We start from the raw sequence: 21,879 nt of genomic DNA, 5'->3' as shown, positions 1-21,879 counted from the left end.
TGCTACAGACACCATTGCCATGTCTTCAGAGTTAAGTCATGTTTTCTGGAAGTTGAGGCAATAGAGAGAGGCAATGATGACCACTAGATTGTCCAATGCTGTGTTTCTGTTTCTCTGTCTCTCTGTCTCCCCCCACCTCCCCTCCACAGCATACCTCCATTTGTAGCACCCTTCACTGGGCCCTCATACAGGGCTGCTGGGGAAGACGGTGATTAGGGAGCATGTCAGGGTCCAGGGAATCATGCCTTTGAAAAGTTTTCTATCCCAGGCCACTCTTTTTTTTTTTTTTTTTTTTTTAAGATGGAGTCTTGTTTTGTCATCTAGCCTGGAGTGCAGTAGTGGCACGATCTTGGCTCACTGCAACCTCTGCCTCCCAGGTTCAAGCACTTCTGCCTGCCTCAGCCTCCTGAGTAGCTGGGATTATGGGCACACACCACCACGCCCGGCTAATTTTAGTATTTTTAGTAGAGACAGAGTTTCACCATGTTGGCCAGGCTGTTCTCAAACTCCTGACCTCAGGCAATCCGTCCACCTCGGCCTCCCAAAGTACTGGGATTACACGCATAAGCCACTGCACCCAGCCTATCCTGCGTCATTCTGCTATTTTAATGTGACTCTTCCCACTTCCCCACTTCTTTCCTTGCCCACTCGTACCTTTGATGATCTTTGATGTAATTTGACAAAGGCATTGATTTGCTTCCCTCTGCTTTGATGTGTGACTTTAATTGCACAACTTAACTTTCTAGAACCTAGGTTTTTCCTGTAAACAATGGGGGAAGTAATTTCTTCTTCCAGGGATTGTTGTAAAGATTACATGACATAATGCATGTAGTTGGCACATATGTCAGCACATGTAAGCCCAAATATATGTGGAAGCTGCATAATAATAATAATATCCTCGAACTGATAGAGACTGTAGCGCCTTGAATTGGTGACTCCAGCTTTTAAAGCCTCATTTCTGCTACACGCCTTATTCTCCATGCCTGTTTCTTTCTATATTGTTTGTTTATTTTTGTTTATCTGGAAGTATCCATAAAAGTCAGACATTTGTCATACATTTATGAATAGTTGGACATGTGTTATGGAGACATAAAATTTAGGGGCTTATATGTATATTTAGAAGGTATGAAAGTGGTATGGGTTCATCAATGTGGTTTGTGGTTAGATCCAGAGATTGCCCATAAAAGACATGGGTGAGCCATGGGAAGGAGCATCAGTGGTGGTTTAGGAATAGCAGCATTGTCATATGCTTCTTGTAGGAACCACGTTACATCACTTTATGAGAACAAGCTTGATTTGTGTATTGAGGTCAGTACTAAAAGAAACCAGACAACTAGTAAAGAAGGAAAAAATACAATATTCTTTATTTTTGGTGTTTTGTTTTTGCTTGTCTATTGGTTGAGTTCTTGTTTGTTATAGGGCACTGAAACTTGAGGACCAGACCCAGTAGTTAACCCTTTGATCCTTACAGCCACTCCAGGTCTCACCTTTCAAGATCAAGGGCTAGTTTGGGTTGATGATGCCCCAAATGTTAATATATACCACAATGGTAAGAATAATTTATTTGTAGGCTTTCTTGATGGGAATCTTTATCGAGGGAACCCACCCCCAATATTTCAATGTAGATTCTTTCTATTTTCCCAAAGTGACGTCTGGCTGAGAAATAAAGAGAAAGAGTACAAAGAGAGGAATTTTACAGCTGGGCCTCTAGGGGTGACATCACATATCGGTAGGACCATGATGCCTCCCTGAGCCGCAAAACCAGCAGGTTTTTATTAAGGACTTTAAAAGGGGAGGGGATGTACAAACAGGGAGTAGGTCACAAAGATCACATGCTTCAAAGGGCAAAAGAGAGAACAAAGATCACATGCTTCTGAGGCCAATAAAGATCACAAGGCAAAGGGCAAAGCAAAGATCACAAGCAAAGGGTGAAATCAAAAACTCCTGAAGAGGGTCTATGTTCAGCTGTGCATGCATTGTCTTGATAAACATCTTAAACAATAGAAAACAGGGTTCGAGAGCACAGAACTGGTCTGACCTCAAATTCACCAGGGTGGGGTTTTTTCCCCACTCTAATAAACCTGAGGATAGTGCAGGAGACCAGGACGTATTTCAGTCCTTGTCTCAACTGCAGAAGACAGACACTCCCAGAGCGGCTGTTTATAGACCTGCCCCCAGGAATGCATTCCTTTCCCAGGGTCTTAATTATTAATATTCCTTGCTAGGAAAAGAATTTAGCAATATCTTCCCTACTTGCAATCCATTTATAGGCTCTCTGCAAGAAGAAAAATATGGCTGTATTCTGCCCAACCGTGCAAGCAGTCAGACCTTACGGTTGTCTTCCCTTGTTCCCTGAAAATCGCTGTTATTCTGTTCTTTTTCAAAGTGCACTGATTTCATATTGTTCAAACACAGGTTTTACAATCAATTCGTACAATAGTGGTCCTGAGGGGACGTACATTCTTAGCTTACAAAGATAACAGAATTAAGAGACTGAAGTAAAGACAGGCATAAGAAATTATAAGAGTATTATTTGGGAACTGAAAAATGTCTATGAAATCTTCACAATTTATGTTCATAGGTTAAAGTAAAGACAGGCTTAAGAAATTATAAAAGTATTAATTTTGGGAACCAATAAATGTCCATGAAATCTTCACATTTTATGTTCCTCTGCCGTGGCTCCAGCCGGTCCCTCCGTTTGGGGTCCCTGACTTCCCGCAACAAATCTTTTTCTTTACTTAAAAACAACTTGTTAGGGAAACCTATGGGTTGCTACTAAAAGTTTTAGGGGCATTTAAATGAGTTTTATTTCCTTACTATTTTATTTTAACTTGTAGATCTTGGTGAAGAAGAGCCAAAATGAATAGAATCTTGAGCCTTACTTATACAAATTCCACTTAGAAAAAAAAGGGTACATATTTTTTCCATTACCATAAATTTGTTTTAGACTCTGTATATAGACATAAAAGGTTTTTTTTTAACTCAAGAGGACATTTGCCTTTCTAAAATGCTAGGTTGGTTATGTCCTTCTTGAAAGGCTTCCCTTGACAAGTTATAACCTAAACTTGTTTTAGGCACCCTTGACCCTAATCTGTCTTTCCAGCTTTTCTCCTGTGTTCTTTCCAGTCATACCCTGCAATCCAGAAATACTAGGTTGTGTGAGATTCTTAGGTCTGCCATGTTTCACACTTGTCTTCACCTGGCTTCATGCCTCTGCAAATGCTAATTCCTCTACCTGCCTTTCCCTCGTGTGCCAGCAAGAGGAATTGCTGTTCTTCTAGGTGCTGCTCTCTCTTAAGACCTACTTTGTTGACCATCCTAATTCAGTGGCTTCTTATCTGCTGCACTAATGCCTTCTGTGCTGTGGTCTCATCCCACTGTATTGTGGCTGTATTCTTCTTGGACTTTTCCTTATCAACTGTGAACACCTTAAGGATGGATTTGGATTCATCTTTGATTATTGCTCAACAACGACTTGGTAACTGACAGGTTATTCCCAAAAAGGTTGCTACAATGCTTGCCTGTTTTCATTAGAAAATAGAACCAAACTTAAAACATGGACAGTGGAGATGAATTATTTGTCCAGAATTCTATAATGCAATGACACAGTTTTGTGTTTACTTTTGTCTTTTCCATTTTTTCTCTGCATTTTTGCTTAGTTGTGAACATAATATGTATCTTAAATATCATACTTTTAAAAATCATAGTGTAAGTACTTTCTTTGCTGCTGCCTAATCTTCATAGTTCTCATCTTTAATGATTCATTTAAATTTTACCAAGTGGATAATTTACATATGCATTTCTTTACCAGTGGATATTTATTTTTCCTCCTAATTTTTAATACTTATTGCTGTAATAATTATATATTGGATACATTTAGAAATTAAGAATGCCGGAGTGCAGAGGAAAGAGCCACTGATTTGAATTCAGAAGATCTTGGTGCCAGCTTTGCTCCATGTCCTTTGTGTGTCTTTGGACCTTGACTGCTCTGAACACATCTTCATCTATAGTGAGGGATATCTGTGGCATATGATTCTTGTAAAGATCAAATAAAATCCAACAATGGGAAGTGAAGTAGATTTGTAGGATCCTTAATGTGAGCTAACCACTGAAATTTTGCTATCTTATTTCATTGAATCTTGGGAGCAGCCTTATAAAATCAGCTGGAAGAGACTGAATAACTTGCTTTAAGACATGCATGTAAGGGCTGAGATCCAAACCAAGGAATGTTCAGAGAAGAAACACACTTAGGAAAAGATATTGAGATATTCAGAATATTTTTATTATTGATCAATATTTCATAAAACTGCTTAAATCTCTGATAAAGAATAGTGAATCTAGTTGTCAAAGTCTGACTTCAAGATATGATCTTGGTATGAGACAGGCAAAAAGAATTAGTGATGTAACAGGGGAAATAACCAACATCCTATGTGAAGGTGAATGGAGGGGCATCAATGAAAGTAGACCTTTATAGAGAATTGGGCTTGATGACATCTCAAGGTTATGGCAATTCAAAGAAGATACAGAGTTACAGAGCTGGAAGGAAAGAGGGAGAAGTTAGTGGTTCATTTTGCAGAGTGAGGATGAATTGTAATGAGATGTAACCCGGGGCTTAGCCAGGAGATGTTTGTAATCTTTTAGACAAATAGAAAAGGAAGCTGTCACATTGTAGAAGCCAAATTGACAAGATTTGTTGTCATTTTCCTTCTAAAATACATATCAGATAACGCCAGTATTGTGTAGGGTTAGTACATTTATTGTGGTATCTGTCTCCTGGGTTTGAAACCCTAGCTTTGTGACCTTGAACAAAGTTACTTAACCTTCCTAAGTTTCATTTTATTTCTGTAAAATGGAGAGAGTAATAGTAGCATTCATTCCATAGATTCAATGTGAGAATTAAATGAAATAATGCATGTCAGTGGCTTAACACAAAGTAATCATTAATAGTGGTGTTTAGTGTATGTTTATTATTATGTCCTGTCCTACTTCTGTTGATCTTCATTACCTGCCCAAACCCTTGCAGTTCTCTATTATCTGACTCCATTCCACTTTAGAGGTCCAAATGTCTTCAAAAGCCTGGCAGGTAAAAAGCAAACTAAGCAAGACTGTGGCAAACTGGGGCCACATGTTCCATATAAAAAAGAGGCACCTGCTACTCACTTTAAGCCCAGTGTGGTTACCTTTGAAGAGGTGTCAGAAACCTGGACTTTATGTGGAACTTCCCACTTTTTAAATGTGTATAACTAAATAAGAATTCTTAACCAACATGCTAAGACCAAAAAAAGCCCATTTGCAGACTGGATATGGTTGCCCTCTTGCAGCCTCTGCTTTATGCCTTTCTGCAGCCTTGATGACTGCTTACTTTTCCTTGCATAGACTTTATTCCTTGTGCTTTCAGACATACTAGTAACTGTTTGAATTGGCTTTGGTTCTTTCTCTCTTTAACGGTATTGTTCTTTTAGACTTGACTTGACCTGACTATTTTCTCTGAATTCATCATTTCCTCCTCTGTGGTGCCAGTGCACTTTGCAGATCTTTCTATTCTAGTACTTAAGACATTCATTTACTTGTTTATTCAGTAAATAATTATTAAGCAGCAGAATGCATAGTAGCTATAACCATAAGCCTGCCTTCCTGGTGCTATGTTACAGAGTTAATGTTCATGAGTCACCCCTCCCATAAGAAAGTGAGCTCCTTTAGGGTGGGAACCATGTGCTCTTTGTCTGGTTTCTTCAGCAATTGGTTCTGTGAGCCTGACACCCAGTGTATTAGTTTTCTATTTTTGCTGTAACAAATTACCATGAACTGAGTGTCTTAAAGCAACAAGTACTTATTATTTTATAGTTATAGAGGTCAGACCCTGAAATGGGTCTCACAGGGCTAAAATCAAGCAGGGCTGTGTTCGTTGTGTAGGCTCTGGGGAGAATCTGTTTCCTTGTCTTTTCCAGCTTCTTGAGGCTGCCTGCATTCCTTGGCTTCTGGCCCCTTCCTCCAACCTCAAAGCAAGAATGTAGCATCTTGAAATCTCTCTCTGACTAGGACCTCCTAATTTGCCTCCCTCTTCCAATTATAAGGAATCTTATGATTACATTGGGCCCACCTGGATAATACAGGATACTTCATCTCAAGGTCAGTTGATTAGCAACTTTAATCAATTTGCAACCCTAATTCCCCTTGCCATGTAACATAACATATTCACAGGTTCTGGGGATTAGGAGATGGACATCTCTGAGAGCCATTTCTCTGCCTGCCACACCTGGGAAGCAGAATGAGTGAATGAACCATGAAAGCCTATAAACTCTCAGAGCATGGGAACCAGTATTGTGCTAGGCACAAAAAGGCAGAAAGAGGAGTTTCTGCCTTTTTGACCTCAAGGAGTTGATGATCAGTGGAATTGCAGGGGAGTGACTGAGAGCCCTTCAGTTCTCTCTTCTCTTCTCAGATTAAACATCTCTGACTTTTGCAAGTTTTCCCTGTCCCAGGTTTATGTCAGACCCCTTGTTTTGTGTTCCCAAATCTCCCTCTTTAGGAATACAACACATTTGTGATGCTAGTTCAATAAATGCCCTTCTACAATATTTTACAGGTAAGGAGGGCAATTAAACATATCTGTCTTATTTCTCATTGTGTAGTATTGAGCAGAGTGTCTGGCATATGGTAAGTGTTCAAAATTTTGTTGAAAAAATGAGTAAATAAACAAATGAAGAATTAGAGAAAAATGAAGTTTTTAAATCACCTACTACTTAATCCATATTGGGGCTTTGTAACCGGGACCTTGGGCTGTCTGATGTGGCATGCAAAATTGGAAGGATGAGCAAATGTACATTTCCCCTGCACTGTGGAGCAAAGAGTATTTATCAGATTCTCGAAGGAGTCTATATTAGTCTGTTTTCATGCTGCTAATTAAGACATACCAGAGACTGGGTAATTTATAAAAGAAAGAGATTTAATTGACTCACAGTTCAGCATGACTGGAAGGCCTCAGGAAGCTTACAGTCATGGCAGAGGGGGAAGCAAGCATGTCCTTCTTCACATGGCAGCAGGAAGGCAAAGAATGAGAGAAGTGCAGAGCAAAGTGGGGAAAAGCCCCTCACAAAACCGTCAGGTCTCATGAGACCTCATTCACTTTCATGAGAACAGCACGGGGGAACCACCCCCATGATTCAGTTACCTCCCACGAGGTCCCTCCCTCAGCACGTGGGGATTACAATTCAAGATGATATTTGGGTGGGGACACAGAGCCAGACCATATCAGAGTCCATAGCCAAAAAGAGATTAGGAAGTACTGCTTTAAGTGAGCAGAGTTGAAATGAGGTCATTTGGCCATAGTACAGAGTAGGAGGATACCATATTGTCCCACGAAAGACTGACTTCTTTCTGAAGCTAACTGGGGTTTTGTATCTTTTTCCCTCAACTCTAGGAGAAGACAGCGTGCTGCCTCTCCTGACACAGGACTCTAATTCCAAGGCTCGGAGGGGCATTTTAAGAAGAGCTGTCTTTTCTGAGGACCAGAGAAAGGCTCTGGAGAAAATGTTTCAGAAACAGAAATATATCAGCAAAACAGACCGAAAGAAACTTGCCATCAACTTGGGACTAAAGGAATCACAGGTACTAATGAACAGGAAGATGTCTACTGCCTCTGATTTCTTGTGAGATCAGATGAAATCAGTTGTGTTCAGGGTGGTGGGCCATAGGAAACTGCTTCTGATTTCTTGAGGCACACAATGGAATCCATTTATTTGGCAAATATTTCTTATACCAGGCATGGTGCTAGAGCCTGAGGTGTTCTTGAAATGCTTTTCATATTTTTTAGTGGGTGGAGATATATGTCCCATTTCCTATTTGGAAACAGATCCATTTGCTGAGAGGTCTAGGTTTTTGCCATTGGGCTGCTTAGTTCTTTTCAAATGAAGAGAAATGCTAAGGATGTGGTAATTACGTTATAAATCGTTTGCTCTGTGTTCAGAGAAACAGGTTAAATAATTCTTCAAAAAGCAGGAACCACTTTTCCTATCTTTCTTTTCATTTCCAGTCCAAAATCAAAGCATGAATGAGTGACTCATGAATACTTCTTAATGGGTTTCATGATTTTGTTCTTTAGGTTTATGTCAAGTTCAATTAAGCAGTTTCACATTTGCAACACTTACATAGCTTTCTTCTTCATTGAGGTTTTGTATAATTGTGAATGGGACTTTCTGGCTTTTGGAGTTGTATAATACTCCATTTAACGTTTGACCTACTTGTTGCAAATAATCAATATCATAAGGCACTGGAAGTTTCCTATTTAACCCTCCTTATAATTGTCATGTGAAATACACACTATAATAATCCCTGTTTTCTAAATGAAAAAATAAGAAACTGAATGTAGGTTCTATATCATGTAGTAAAGAGGTTTCGGAGGTAGGCTCCCACCTTAGACAACCTGACTCTGGGGTTTGTGTTCTCTTTAACCTAAAAATACCACGTACAGTTGTGCATAAAGTTCACTGTACAAAGGCGTCTGGCCAAAAGGAATGGTGGCAGCTGAAATGCAGCACGAACACTGTTTGCCAGGTTGAGTTTTCTGGTGCAGGCCTACATCTGCCTGGAATTTTTGAATTAACATAAAGGGACTAAAGAGTTAGAGGAGGCTCTGGGCTAACCACCATACTCTACTGTTGTTCCTCACTACCGATGACTTGGTGGTTAATTTTGGATCTTATTAAAACCAGCTATTGGCTGGATGCAGTGGCTCACGCCTGTAATCCTAGCACTTTGGGAGGCTGAGGCGGGTGGATCATGAGGTCAGGAGATCGAGACCATCCTGGCTAACACAGTGAAACCCTGACTCCACTAAAAATACAAAGAAAATTAGCCGGGTGAGGTGGTGGGCTCCTGTAGTCCCAGCTACTTGGGAGGCTGAGCAGGAGAATGATGTGAACTCAGGTCGCAGAGTTTGCAGTGAATCGAGTTCACGCCACTGTGCTCCAGCCTGGGTGACAGTGTGAGACTCCATCTCAAAAAAAAAAAAAACAAAAAACAAAAAAATAAACACAGTTATTATTGGACTAAACGCTCCTTGACCCTAGGGAAGTGTCTTCACAAGCTGCTTGCCCCAACTTTGTCAAGTAGTAGGAAGCTGCACGAGGTGTAGTAGAGGGTAATTGGCCTATATTAGTCAGTCTGTGCTCTCCTAGCTGTGTGGTACTAATGAGTCCATAACCTTAATTGGTTGTTCTGTGCCTCAGTTTCTCACTTAAAAAAACAGAAACAAATATAAGAATTCTGTCTATGTCACAAAGCAGTTTTGTGTATATAACAGATAAATCAGCAGCCAGATCTTGATGGTCTGTTGTGTGCAAGACACTGTGCTAGGTAGGCAATAACAGGGAATATTGATAAATACTGAATAAGACACAGTCTGTGCACCTCAGAAGCTTCCACACCCCATGGAAACTCATAAAAAGTTAGACAGTATCACGTGGTAGGTTAGATATACTGCCCAATAAGGGGATCAGTTCTCAAAGTTACTTATCTCTCTGAAGCCTTATGTTGATCACCATCTCTGCAAAGGACAGCCGTGTGATGGGTCCATATACGACTTCTGGAAAGTCTAGTGATGGAACTCTCTGATCTCAGAGGAGCTGTTGGGCCTGAGAGAGGATATTAGGGGAGCTCAGTGGGCCTGGCCTGCATCTCACTGGTGTAAGAAGCTCCTATTATCAGAGGGGAGACAACAGGCAGGTTTGGGAGCTTGGAGAGCCTCTGGTTGAGTTGAAACTTGAAGTAAGTGTTAAAAGATGGAAAGCAGTAGAAAGTAGCTAAGTTCCATCTGACAGTGCTCTGAGAAATTGTGAAAATCTCTGATAGTACATATTGTGGTCCCAAAAAGAGACTTCTGAAAAGAGAATGCAACAGACATATATAAAAATTATGGGGTATGACCACAATCTCTCCTCCTGCCTCAAAAACAACTATTTTCCTATTTGTATGCTATCTTGTTCTTATCCATAGGCATATGGTTTTACATAGTTAATTATATTGTGTGTAAAATTTGGTGCCTCAGGAGTGAGTACTTTCTGTCTTATTGAATCACAGAAGTAATTTAACATTTTCTTATTTGTAAACCTATCCATTACACAATGTATCAATTATACAATTGTAGTATATCGATTATAACATTACAATTTGTAAATATATCAGTCTTATTTGTAAATGTATCAGTATATCAGTTACAGCATCTCAGAATTTAACATTTTCTTGTTTGTAAATATATCCATTACACAAATGTATGAATTACACAATTATATCAATGATAACATTACAATTACAATTTGTAAATATACCAGTCTTATTTGTAAATATATCAGTATATCAATTACAGCATCTCAGAAGTAATTTAACATTTTCTTATTTGTAAATACATCAATTACAATATATCAGTTACATGGTATTTATTGTGGTAAATTCAATTAAAAAGGAAACCTGTAAAGATAAAAGTGAAAACTCATCTTACTCTCCTCGAATCCAATTCCTTGGTTACTTCTGTCATTCACAAATGGCACTTGTTTGAATTTTTGACACATCATGTATTATTTAAAAAATAAATTTATATGTGTATTGTATATGCACGAACATATAGTAACACAAACACTTGCATGCTTACCAGGTGCCCTTACATTTTTGTGTCAATTAATTCATACAAAAATTTTATGAAGTAACTACTTTTACTACCTCTATTTTACAAGTGAAGAGGCTGATAATTGTGTTTGTGTACATATATATATATATATACATATACATACTTACATAAAAATTTAATCACATTGTGCATGTATTTTGACATTTTCTAAAGAACAGTACAAATCACGTGTATATCCAGCTCACAGATCTAGCAGTAGAGGCCAGAAGATCCTCCAAGTATCCCCTCCCACTCACTATCTGCTCCTTCCAAGGGTATCCTCTATCCTAACTTGTAACTTCTTAGTTTTGCCTCTTTTTGTACTTTTATATAAGTAGTATTATTCAGTGTGTAGACAGAATGTGGTATATCCATATAGTAGAATATTATTTACCCATAAAAAAGAATGAATTACTTACTGATAATGCTACAACATGGATGAACCTTGAAAATATTTTACTGAGTGAAATAGCACACTTACAAGGACCACATATTATATGATTCCATTAATTTGAAGGTCCAGAATGGGGAAATCTATACAGAGAGGAAGTAAATGAATCTACTTAGGGCTGGGGAAATAGAGAGTAGAACAGAGATAGCCAAAGGGTGTGGGATTTCCTTTTGAGGTGATGAAAATGTTCTAAAATTGGTGATGGTTGTGTTATCTGTGAATACATGAAAACCTTTGAACTGTACCTTTTAAATGGGCGAATTGTATTGTATGTGAATTATAGGCTCATAGAGCTATTAACAAATTTTAAAAAATAGTATCTTTCAGTATTATTTATATAAATAGAATTTTATATGCTTCTTTTACTTAACAGTATGTTTGTGAGAATCTTCATGTTGTGTGTAGTAAAAGCTCATGTGTATTCATTGCTGTGTAGTACTACCATTATGTAGTATACCACAGTTCATCCATTTACTGATAGTGGGCATGTGTATTGTTCCCAGTTTTGGGCTATTATGAATAATGCTACTGATAATGTGTATTGTTTGGTGCTTTTTTCCTTTTTGAATATTATGGATTGTTTCCTTCCATGTCAGTACATACGGATCTACTTCATTCTTTTTTTGTGTTTCGTAACAGACCATCATTTCACCATCCTCAATTTTAAGTTACTTCCAATTTTCACTATCACAAATTTTTATGCACTTTAAAAATATTTTGTAAGAAGAGAGTGTGAGTGAGATTTATGTGTAAAAGTGTACGTACATTTAAAATGTGGCAGATTAAAAATTCCTTTCCAAATACAACATTGTATCAAATTAGGTACTGACATATGAAAATTTCATTCTTACTAACAAATAGTTCCATTTTGCAAAACCTCTACCATTTATGATTTGAAAAATGTTGCCACTCTCATGGGCAATGCTATTTGTTATTTTTCAATTTGAATTTTCCTAACTACCAGAACGTGAGGGGCTTTTAATTGTTTTATTGGCCACTTGTAGTGTGTGAATTGGCCTTTTCATGGCTGCATCTTTTTTTTTTTTTATCATATTGTCTTTTTATTGATATGTAGCAATACTTTGGCTGTTAGTCAAGAATTATGGAATATTATGGTTAGGAAATTTTTCCTGTTTCAGATGTTACAAAAGTCCTAAGTTTGTGACTTTTTTTATCGAGGTAAAATATGCATAGCAGAATTTATTATTTTAACCTTTTTTAGGTGTTCAGTTCAGTGACATTAAGTACATAGAAATTGTTGTGAAACCATCACCACCATTCATCTCCAGAAACTTTTTCATCTTGTAAAACTGGAACTCTGTATCTATTAAACAATAATTCACCATTTCCCCCTCTCCCACCTCCTGGCACCCACTATTCTACTTTATGTTTCTATTAATGACTATTCTAAGGCTCTCATATGAGTGGAATAATATGGCGTTTGTACTTTTATGCCTGGCCTATTTTATTTAGCATAATATCTTCGAGGTTCATTTCTGTTGTAGCATGTGCCAGAATTTCCTTCCTGTTCAAGGCTGAATAGTATTCCTTTGTATGTATATACCACATTTTATGTGTCCATTTATCTGTTCCTAGGTGCTTGGTTGCTTCCCATTTTTGGCTATTGTGAATAATGCTGCTGTGAACATGGATGTACAAATATCATTTAGATTTCTTGCTTTTAGTTTTGTTGGGTAGTTTCTGGCTTGTTCATATGTTTGTACAGAAATTTCTCATTTTTATGTATTCGGCTCCTTTTTATCTTTTCCATGTATCCTCTGTTTTATGTCATGCTTATGAAAACATTCGTCTCCCCAAGACTATCACGATAATCTCTATTTTCTTTTAAAACTTTTGCAGTTTTATTTTTATATTTAGCTATTTAATCTATCTGGAATTTGTTTTTGCATTTCTTGAGAGGTAGAACTTTCAATGTTACTCCCCATATATGCATTTGTCTCAACACGATTGATTGTGAGGAAACTCCTTTTATGCTTTTTTTTCTTTGAGATATCACTTAACAACAAATATTTATAGATATACAGAAAAGCTAAGAGAAGAGGAAATAACGAATGTGATGATAAAGGAAAGAATCACCATTGAAAACAAAAAACTGTCTCAGTAAAAACCCATTAGAAATACTTGGCATGCTTTCTAGGAATATGCTTTCTAGGAATAAATGCCCACCGCAAACAATAAATGAGCTTATGAGTAGAACCAAGTGCTGTGGTATGTACACATTAGTTCTGTTTTCATATGAAAAGCCTTAATCATGGTGTTGTAACTGAGATGACAGTCTTTTGCACTGAATTGCCTGGGGTAGATTTCTTTGGTTGCCATTTTGAACACTGCCAATCAAGTTGAAAGAAAGAAGAAATTGTTTTTCCAATCTGGAATGAGAGCCTCAGCTAGAATTTTTTTCTTCACTGAGAGAAATACTTGGTTGATATAATAATTATTTCTTCAGGTAAAAATTTTCTAGTTTTTGTTTTAAAAATAGAAATCAACTAACTTGTTAGTGTAAGGATGTGATGCAATACACAGGAAAGAATGTGATTGGCTTTTAAGCTTCCAGGAAACCAGTTGTGAAGTTGTCAGCTCAGGCACAGTTGACTACACAGTGTATAAAGAGGGAGGTTAGTAATAAAGACTCAAGTGGCATGGGTTGGGGGTAGGTATGGTTCAAATTAGGAACCACTATCATAAGCACTTTTGGCTTAATTACAATTAGTTGTTATTTATTGAGCCTAATTCTTACAGTTTGATAAATCCTGGGAGTAATCAAGACTTGGAAACTGTATAAAGCCTGCAATTTATCAAAGCATTACAGAATGCATTCTTAATTTAGTCTCAGAAAGCTCCTGATGAGGTCTGAATGTTTATAAGAGCCTGGGCCCTGGAGTCAGACAGTCATGAATTCTAGTCTCAGTGCTTCCATTTCACTAGCTGTGTGACCATGAGCTAGTTAATATCTCCAAACTTCAGTTTTTTTAACATGTGAAATGAGGACTTCTTACAGCCATTCTGAGGATCAAATTATAAAATCCATCCCGAGTGCATAGCCTGATGCCTGGCACTAAATAAACACTCAGATGCTAATACTAGCCCATCCATTTTCTTTGAATAAATAATTCAGCACAGACTAGATGATATTTTAAAATATCTAGGAGTTAAATGAATTTTGAAAGCTATCAGACTTACAGGGTGTAACCAATTTATCACAGTTGTTTTGTTTCAAATGTGTGTATGGGGATATTAGATTAAGATATTTTTGGCAGGGTGTGGTGGCTCATGCCTGTAATCCCACCACTTTTGGAGGCCAAGGCGGACAGATTCTTTGAGCTCAGGAGTTCAATACCAGCCTGGGCAACATGGTGAAACACTGTCTCTACAAAAAAAATATAAAAATTAGCCTGTTGTGGTGGTGCATGCCTGTCATCCTAGCTACTCAGGAAGCTGAGGTGGGAGGATTGCTTGAGCCTGGGCGGTGGAGGTTGCAGTGAGCTGAGATTGCACCAGGGTGACAAAGAGAGACCCCATCTCAAAAAAAAAAAAAAAAAAAGATATTTTGAAGGAGTTCATGTGAAAAGCCACAAGGACTTTTTGAGGTTGGCTTTCATAAGGTATTCTGTAGAAGGGATAGTAGAAGCAATTACAGTTGAAAATGCTGAAGTAAAATAACCTGGAATAAGTGATCATTTTGTGCAATTATTTTGTCAATAGGTGAAAATTTGGTTTCAGAACAGAAGGATGAAATGGCGGAATTCCAAAGAAAAGGAAGTGCTTTCCAACAGGTGTATCCAAGAAGTAGGTCTTCAAGAGGATCCCCTCTCACGGTCTGCTCTGGGTTTCCCTTCTCCATGTCCTTCAATATGGGATGTCCCCCAACAGCACTCAAGTCCAAGATGGAGGAAGAATTCTCCAGAACCTTCAGAAAGACTAATCCAGGAGAGTTCAGGGGCACCACCCCCAGAAGCAAATTCACTGCAAGGTGCCTTGTATTTATGTTCTGAAGAAGAAGCTGGAAGCAAGGGTGTACTTACTGGGGCCGTCTGAATGGAAGCATTCTTCCACGTCAATTTAAAAGAACGCTTAGTAGTAACATTTGGGCTCTAATGCCAGCTCGCCTGTACCTCACCAGTGCTTACAGCCTAACAACTTTGGAGCGATATATGAACTAATGCTTTAGGAAACTCACTCCAGTGTGGCCCTAGACTCAGGCTTAATTTGTAAGTGGAGTAGAATCTCCCAAGAAGTATGATGGAACTGAAAAGAATGACAGCAACAGCTGGCTCGGTCCCTGCTCTTAGTATGTGTATATGTGTGTGTGTCTCTATGTGTGTAGATACATAAATATCCATTAAAATGTGTTAGTAGAAACTAGTTTCTCTTTAACTATTGCATTGAGTAAATTCATTTCCTTTTATGTGAAGAAAAATACCATTGACAGAATGTTATTAATTTTTGAAAATAATGTAAAATTTGGACTTCGGTGCAAACTTTCATACTCCAAAAACATGTTTTAAAAAATTCTCTATTTTCCAACTTCTTTTGGTATCCAGCTGTAAGTGAATTTTAACACCTTGACTCAGCAGTCCTCATCAAATGAGCTGCTGCTAGATACATACACTGAAAATATATATTTAAAATGAACCCGACAAGCAAATTAGAAGAATTTCTCTATATAACTATTAGTATCCTTAATCTCCAAGTCTCTGGACCATCGGGCCATCAGGAGGCCCATTTAACTAATAAGTATTTTTTAATCTTTTCTCTGTAAATATGGGCCTAGACCAGGGTTTGCAAAATAAAATGCCTTTAAGACCCTGTCAGGTAAATAAAAGCTGTGGCTCACCCAGAGATATTTGAGTCAAGTAATTTTTCAAATACCGTATTGGCCAAACAGAATATCTATGCCAAGAAGTATGTAATCTCTGGCCAAGACTAAAGAAAGTCGTGGTGTCACAGTTCTTAAAATTTTTCTAACTGGACTTAAAACCACAATAACTAACAGAATCAACGATGATTTCTGTTTGCGCTTCTAGTTAGAGACTCAATCTTCCACTTAGGTGACATACACTTTACATATTAGGTTATTTTTATGTATTAACAAACACTACACAGATGTTTTGTGTTTTTTGACTACCCTGAAATCGTATCTTTCTAAAATTGCATTTCTGGTAATGATCTACTTAGTTAATCCAGAAGTTTTTACTCCAGGACCAAGAAGAAATTATGTTTCACTTTGAAGGAAATGAAACAAAAATAGGAAATGATGTGGTTTTGCCTTGAACTCTTATCAATCTGTGGACAAGAAACACTCTGAGAAGTTCATTAAGTGGCATTTTGTTAGTGAGTAAGCTGCATAATGATGGTGGCTTCTAATTTGCTGAACTCCGCTAGTCTGAGAAGTTAACGTCTTTTGAGGGTTTAGTGTTTAGAAAAGATATTTCAGAAGATAATGGTTTTAATCAACAGCAGGAAATTATTTTATATGAATAGAATTGGACTTGGTATGTCAACCCGTGTCTTTACCACATGATCTTTTACTTAAAAGTCATTTTAGAAGCGTGTCTCAGTGCCTCATTGTGGGGAATGGGAGCACGGATCTGCTGACAAAAATTTGAAATTTAAAACTAGTCTTAAAATGATTTATAGTATGGTTTCTATTCTTATAATGTTAACCTCATTTACATTTATAGGGTACTTCCTATGTGCTAGAGACTGTGCTAAGCATTTAGGGTGGATTCGCTCATCTAATCCTCATGGCAATAACCCTGTGATGTAGACGGTAATTGCTATCAGGATTCCTGTTACCCAGACAAGGACACTAAGGCAGAGTATGGTTGGGGTAATTATCCAGCGTCATTAAGTTAATAAATGGGATTTGAACCCTGACATTCAAGTTTTGAATCTTGGAATCTTACCAACCATGTGGGGATTGCATACCAGTGTTATGTATTCACACAGCTATGGGATGCATTGTAAGAGATACATTTTGGGGATTGCAGTGAGATTTATTAAAGAAATTCAGAAGCTTTACCATCTTACTTGGGTAATGATTTTATCTTCAGTATTGTCTTTTCTATTAGATTTTGAACTTTAAGGAAATTAAGGAATTGCAAAATCCTTCAACTATGAAGCCTCTATAGAAAATAGTCCCATAGGAGTGTTTAAGCATAAGCACTGTTATCATATATATATATATATGAGAGATATATATAATATATATATCACTCACTGCTAAAATCATAAAATGCTTACCTGTGGTCAGTGTTTCTTGAGAATAACTTGAAAGTCAAATAAGAGAAACCTCTGTCATGGCTATCTGATAACACAGGTAGGGCTAATTGGTTCTTAAATAATCTTCCCTCAGAGCTAACCCAGCAGAGGCATCTAAGACCCAGCAGAGGCATCTCACTGTAAAATTAGCTTGATATTCAAATAGATAAATCAAGCTTTTAATTGTTTTCCACTTTGGAATGTGTTAACACTTAGGAAAAGTATGCTTTAGATGGATATATTACCGGTACTTAGGAAACACACACACAGTACACATACATATGCCCGGTGTGCTTTCACTTTGCCTTTACTTGCCTGAATGGCTGGAGAGAGTGGCTGAGCCCCCTGTCGTGTTGAAGGGTCTCCCTTCTCTCTTGTGCTTTGCTACCATCCTTCCTCCCCTCATGTAAATATATAATTTTCTCTGCCATCTAGATGCAGACTCCATTTCTTCAGTTGATGACATATTAGTAGATTTGTTGTCTGCTTTCCAGAGAAATAGTGGTCTAGTGAGAGCCAGGGCCATAGAAGCCTGGAGGCTGAAGCATTTTAATTTAAAAAAACATTATCAAAAAGATCTTAAGCAGATGAGAAAAAATGGTGAGCATTATCCCCTAAGCTTTCAGAAAGATAAATACTTAGTGTTGGAAATATATAAACAGGTTAGGGATGATCACTGGCTTTTGAGACAATGAAAACCATGATCATTAATGTTTAAAGGGCAGTTCTATTTTCTTAGTAATATGGTGGTTTGAATGGGGAACCCAATTATTCAGTCCAGTGGTTCTCAAACATTATAAGTACATGTCCATGAACATGCTATACCTTCCAACCAGTTTTGGATATGTGCTCAGATTTGGGCATACACTTCATACATACTGCTTCAAAATCCCTGCCACCCACCCCACTTCTCAAGAATCATTAATACACACTCTTGTTCACTTTTCAAATACAAGTCACAATTAAATATGCTTGTCCAAGCCACAGATGTTCTTTCTGGCCCCCTTCACTCCACTTTCTGATGCATTCCCTTAAAAACTACATACCCCCCAGTGTGCTCATGACCCCTCCCTTGATGACTAATGGTTCCATGAAGCCTATTCTACTGTGTACATAAGCTTGTTAGACACTGCATTTTGGCTATCTGAAATTCCTCAAAATATTTTTTCTCTCTAAATTTAAGCACTTACCGGGTACATGTATGAAGCCTTATCCTAGCTCTATGTAAACAAGTATGATGAAGAGCATGGTTCTTGACCTCAAGGAGCTTCTAATCTAGTCTTCTTGCCAAGAAGAAATTCTGTGACATTTTCCATTCCACTGGTGATGGGATCCAGTGAATTTGGGGCAAAAAATAAGCTTCTGACATCCTCCAACACGTCATCTTCCATTTGCAATGCAAGGTTCTTCCATGATCCACCATACAGAAAAATGCAAGCTGCTTGACCCTGCTGCTTTTCTGTGCTGTCCCTCCTCCATTCAGGCCACAGTGGACCCAAGAGGAGCCAGAAAGAGTCCAGGGAAGAATTCAGTAGTTTCCTTTTGTTCAAGGTGTACCCTATTTCTATTTTTCTTTCTACCTTCTCAGCCTCAGGTCAGCCTATACCTATGGTAAGTAGGACGAGAGAAGAAAAAGCAAATAGTGCAAGTTGGGGAAGTCAGGATGAATGTTCTTGAATACATATGGAAAATTTTGCAGAATTAATTACAAACAATTTCTGAAATAAGCAACTACCCTAAAGACATAGCAATAGCCTAACAAAGATGGCCCTTAGCTTCCAGCTACTACTTCAGTTCTGTTACATTATTATTTCTGGTTATAAAGAAGCACACTTGAAAATATAGCTAACAAAGTAAAGTTCATATATAATTCCACCTGGTGATAGCCAACTTAGCTCTTTCGTGAAACATTTTCAGTTATTTTTTGAATGTATTTTTATGTAACTATATGTGTCTAAACAAATTTGGACCATAGCATATATCCAGTTGATTCTACTATTTTTTTACTCAATTTTGTACACAGAACATTGCCCCATGTCATTAAAAATTACTTGAAACTGTTTATGACAGCTGTGTAATATCTCCTTGTAGCTCTTTCACTTCTTAAGGTGGACCAGGGTATGGGGCTAGGAGATGACAGGTGATAGAAAGAATGATCATGGGCTTTTGTACCATAGAATACACTTAAGAAAAGCAATCTGATGTTTATCATTTATTTGAGCTAAATGAAACTTCAACAAACATAAGACTTAGAATGAAAACTGAATAAATATACTTTTAGTGGTGTTAAATATAGTGTATCAAATACACCAAAGGGAGAGCCTCTTCCAAAAAGCCACCGTAAAGCTTATCAAAACATATCCCATGCGTTCAAAATTCAAGAGAGTGTACACACTTGGATTTGAGTCCACAGCCAGCAGCAAACATAATAATATGGGATAATATTTGTCTGTTTTATTGTGCTTTGTAGTCAAACTGATACATTATTCAGCTTTTTGAGTATGTATTATTGTCTACCAAGTGGGCAGGAGTCAAGCAAACTAATGGGGATCTGGCATCTGTCACCACTCCAAAGCCTGAGGTGATAAATCTGGTTTGCCTATTTAGTCTAGAATCTCCCACTTGTTATAAATTTATGGATTTTTTTTCCAAGTTGCTTAAATAACCGAAGGGGAGAGTCTTTCAAGATCAGAACATTCCAAAGTTAAAAGGGAGCTGGGAAACTTTTAATGTTATTTACACCAAAAGCAGAAACACCATTCCTTGATGTTAGTCAAAAGCCAAACACCAGGCATGCCAAATTTGAATAAAATACAGTGATATAATTAATACATAATATATATCTAATTCTTTCACTATGAATGCCATGCCCATCAACTACTGAATAGGCATTGTAGTTTCCTAGGTCTGTTGCAATAACTACCACAAACAACAGTAATTTATTCTCTTATAGTGGTAGAGGAAAGACACCTAAAATCAAGGTGTCAGGAGGGCCATGCTCCCTCCGATGCATCCAGAAGGCTGCTTTTTCCAGTTGTTGATAGGTCCAGCTCCAGCTCCAGGCATTCTTTGACCTGGGGTTGCATGACTGCATTGTCTACCTCTGTCTCCATATGGTTTTCTCTCCTATGTGTTCTCCCTATGTGTCTGTGTCCCAAATGTCCCTATGCCTTTCTCTTAAAAGGATACCTGGCATTGGATTTAGAACCATCCCTAAATCCAGATGATCATGTCTCAGGATTCCTTACTTAATAGCACCTGCAAAGACCCTTTTCTCAAAGAAGCTGACATTCACATCTTCCAGGGTTCAGGACATGACGTATTTTTTTTTTTTTTTTTTTTTGCGGGGGGGACCACTATTCAACCTCCTACAATCATAGTCTACAATATCAGAGGAGAAGGCTTAGAATGAAAAAAAGCAAAAGACTTAGACTTCCTTGGCAGTCCTTCCCATGGAATTTGACTAATATTGCTTTGACTTCAGCTTGTTGTGTACCAACCACACAACACACTACTTGCAAGAATATCTGGGATACATAAATTGTTGTGAAAGTTTCCTCCAGTGTGGATTTCTTTCTATACTGGGAAAATTTAAGAAAATACAATGCTAATTTTTCAAAGCCCTCACATGTATTCCAGATGTTGACCATTTAATCCAAGAAGGTGTTTCCTTATTATACAAATGTGGTACACATAAAAAAATTGGCATTGTTTAAATTATGACTCACACATGAACCATTGTTTTTTGTGATGTAGTTATTGTAAGTGATTCATTAAACAATGCCAATATTTTGAGCACATACCATATTTGTATAATGAGGAAACACTTTCTTGCATTAAGTAGTCAACATCTGGGATCCATGTGAGAATTTCTTTGAAATTTTAAATAAAGACAAATTAGCATGGCATACGTTTTCTCAGAGATGGAACTAGCTGGTAATCAAAAGACAAGGTGAACTTGGTACTACGTTGTGATGAAGAAAATGGGATATTGTTGACAGAAGCATCAATAATGTTTACCATTTTGAGGAAGGCATAAATGGAAGTATAGAGTGAAATGCAATAATGAGCTGTGTTGAGTCAGGGATCAAAAATCAACTCAATTGTACTCTCTTAGTAAAAATGTAAGTTATTAAATACTTTCTGGAGGGCAATTTGGCAACACAAGCAACCTGAGTTTGCCTATGTGGCTTTTTTTGAGACAAGGTCTCACTCTGTCACCCAGGCTTGAGTGTAGTGTGGTGTGATTATGGCTCACTAACGCTTTGACCTCCCGGGCTCAAGCGATCCTCCTGCCTCAGCCTCTGGAGTAGCTGGGACTATAGGCATGCACTACCATGCCTGGACAATTTTTTTATTTTTTAGAGACGGGATACCACTATGTTTTCCAGGCTGGTCTCGAACTCCTGGGCTCAAGTGATCCTCTGCCCTCGTGCCTAGTCTTCCCAAAGTGCTGGGATTACAGGCAGGAGACACCATGCCTCAT

The 21,879-nt window shown here is 37.9% G+C and overlaps 1 protein-coding gene across 1 annotated transcript in view; it reads left to right on the top strand.

Annotated features, from left to right (window-relative positions):
• DBX2 (developing brain homeobox 2) overlaps positions 1-15,491 on the top strand; it is a 40,005-nt gene extending 24,514 nt beyond the window's left edge. Inside the window, exons 3-4 of the mRNA XM_025403636.1 lie at positions 7,421-7,608; positions 14,835-15,491. Of these exons, the coding sequence (XP_025259421.1) occupies positions 7,421-7,608; positions 14,835-15,167 (521 nt within the window). The 3' untranslated portion in view covers positions 15,168-15,491. The remainder of the gene's footprint in view (positions 1-7,420; positions 7,609-14,834) is intronic.
• Positions 15,492-21,879: the final 6,388 nt, after the last annotated feature.

Source organism: Theropithecus gelada, chromosome 11 (genome assembly GCF_003255815.1).
Source record: "Theropithecus gelada isolate Dixy chromosome 11, Tgel_1.0, whole genome shotgun sequence".
Lineage (NCBI taxonomy): Eukaryota > Metazoa > Chordata > Mammalia > Primates > Cercopithecidae > Theropithecus > Theropithecus gelada.
The sequence above is the reverse complement of the archived record's forward strand: the minus strand, read 5'-3'. Positions and strand labels throughout refer to the sequence as shown.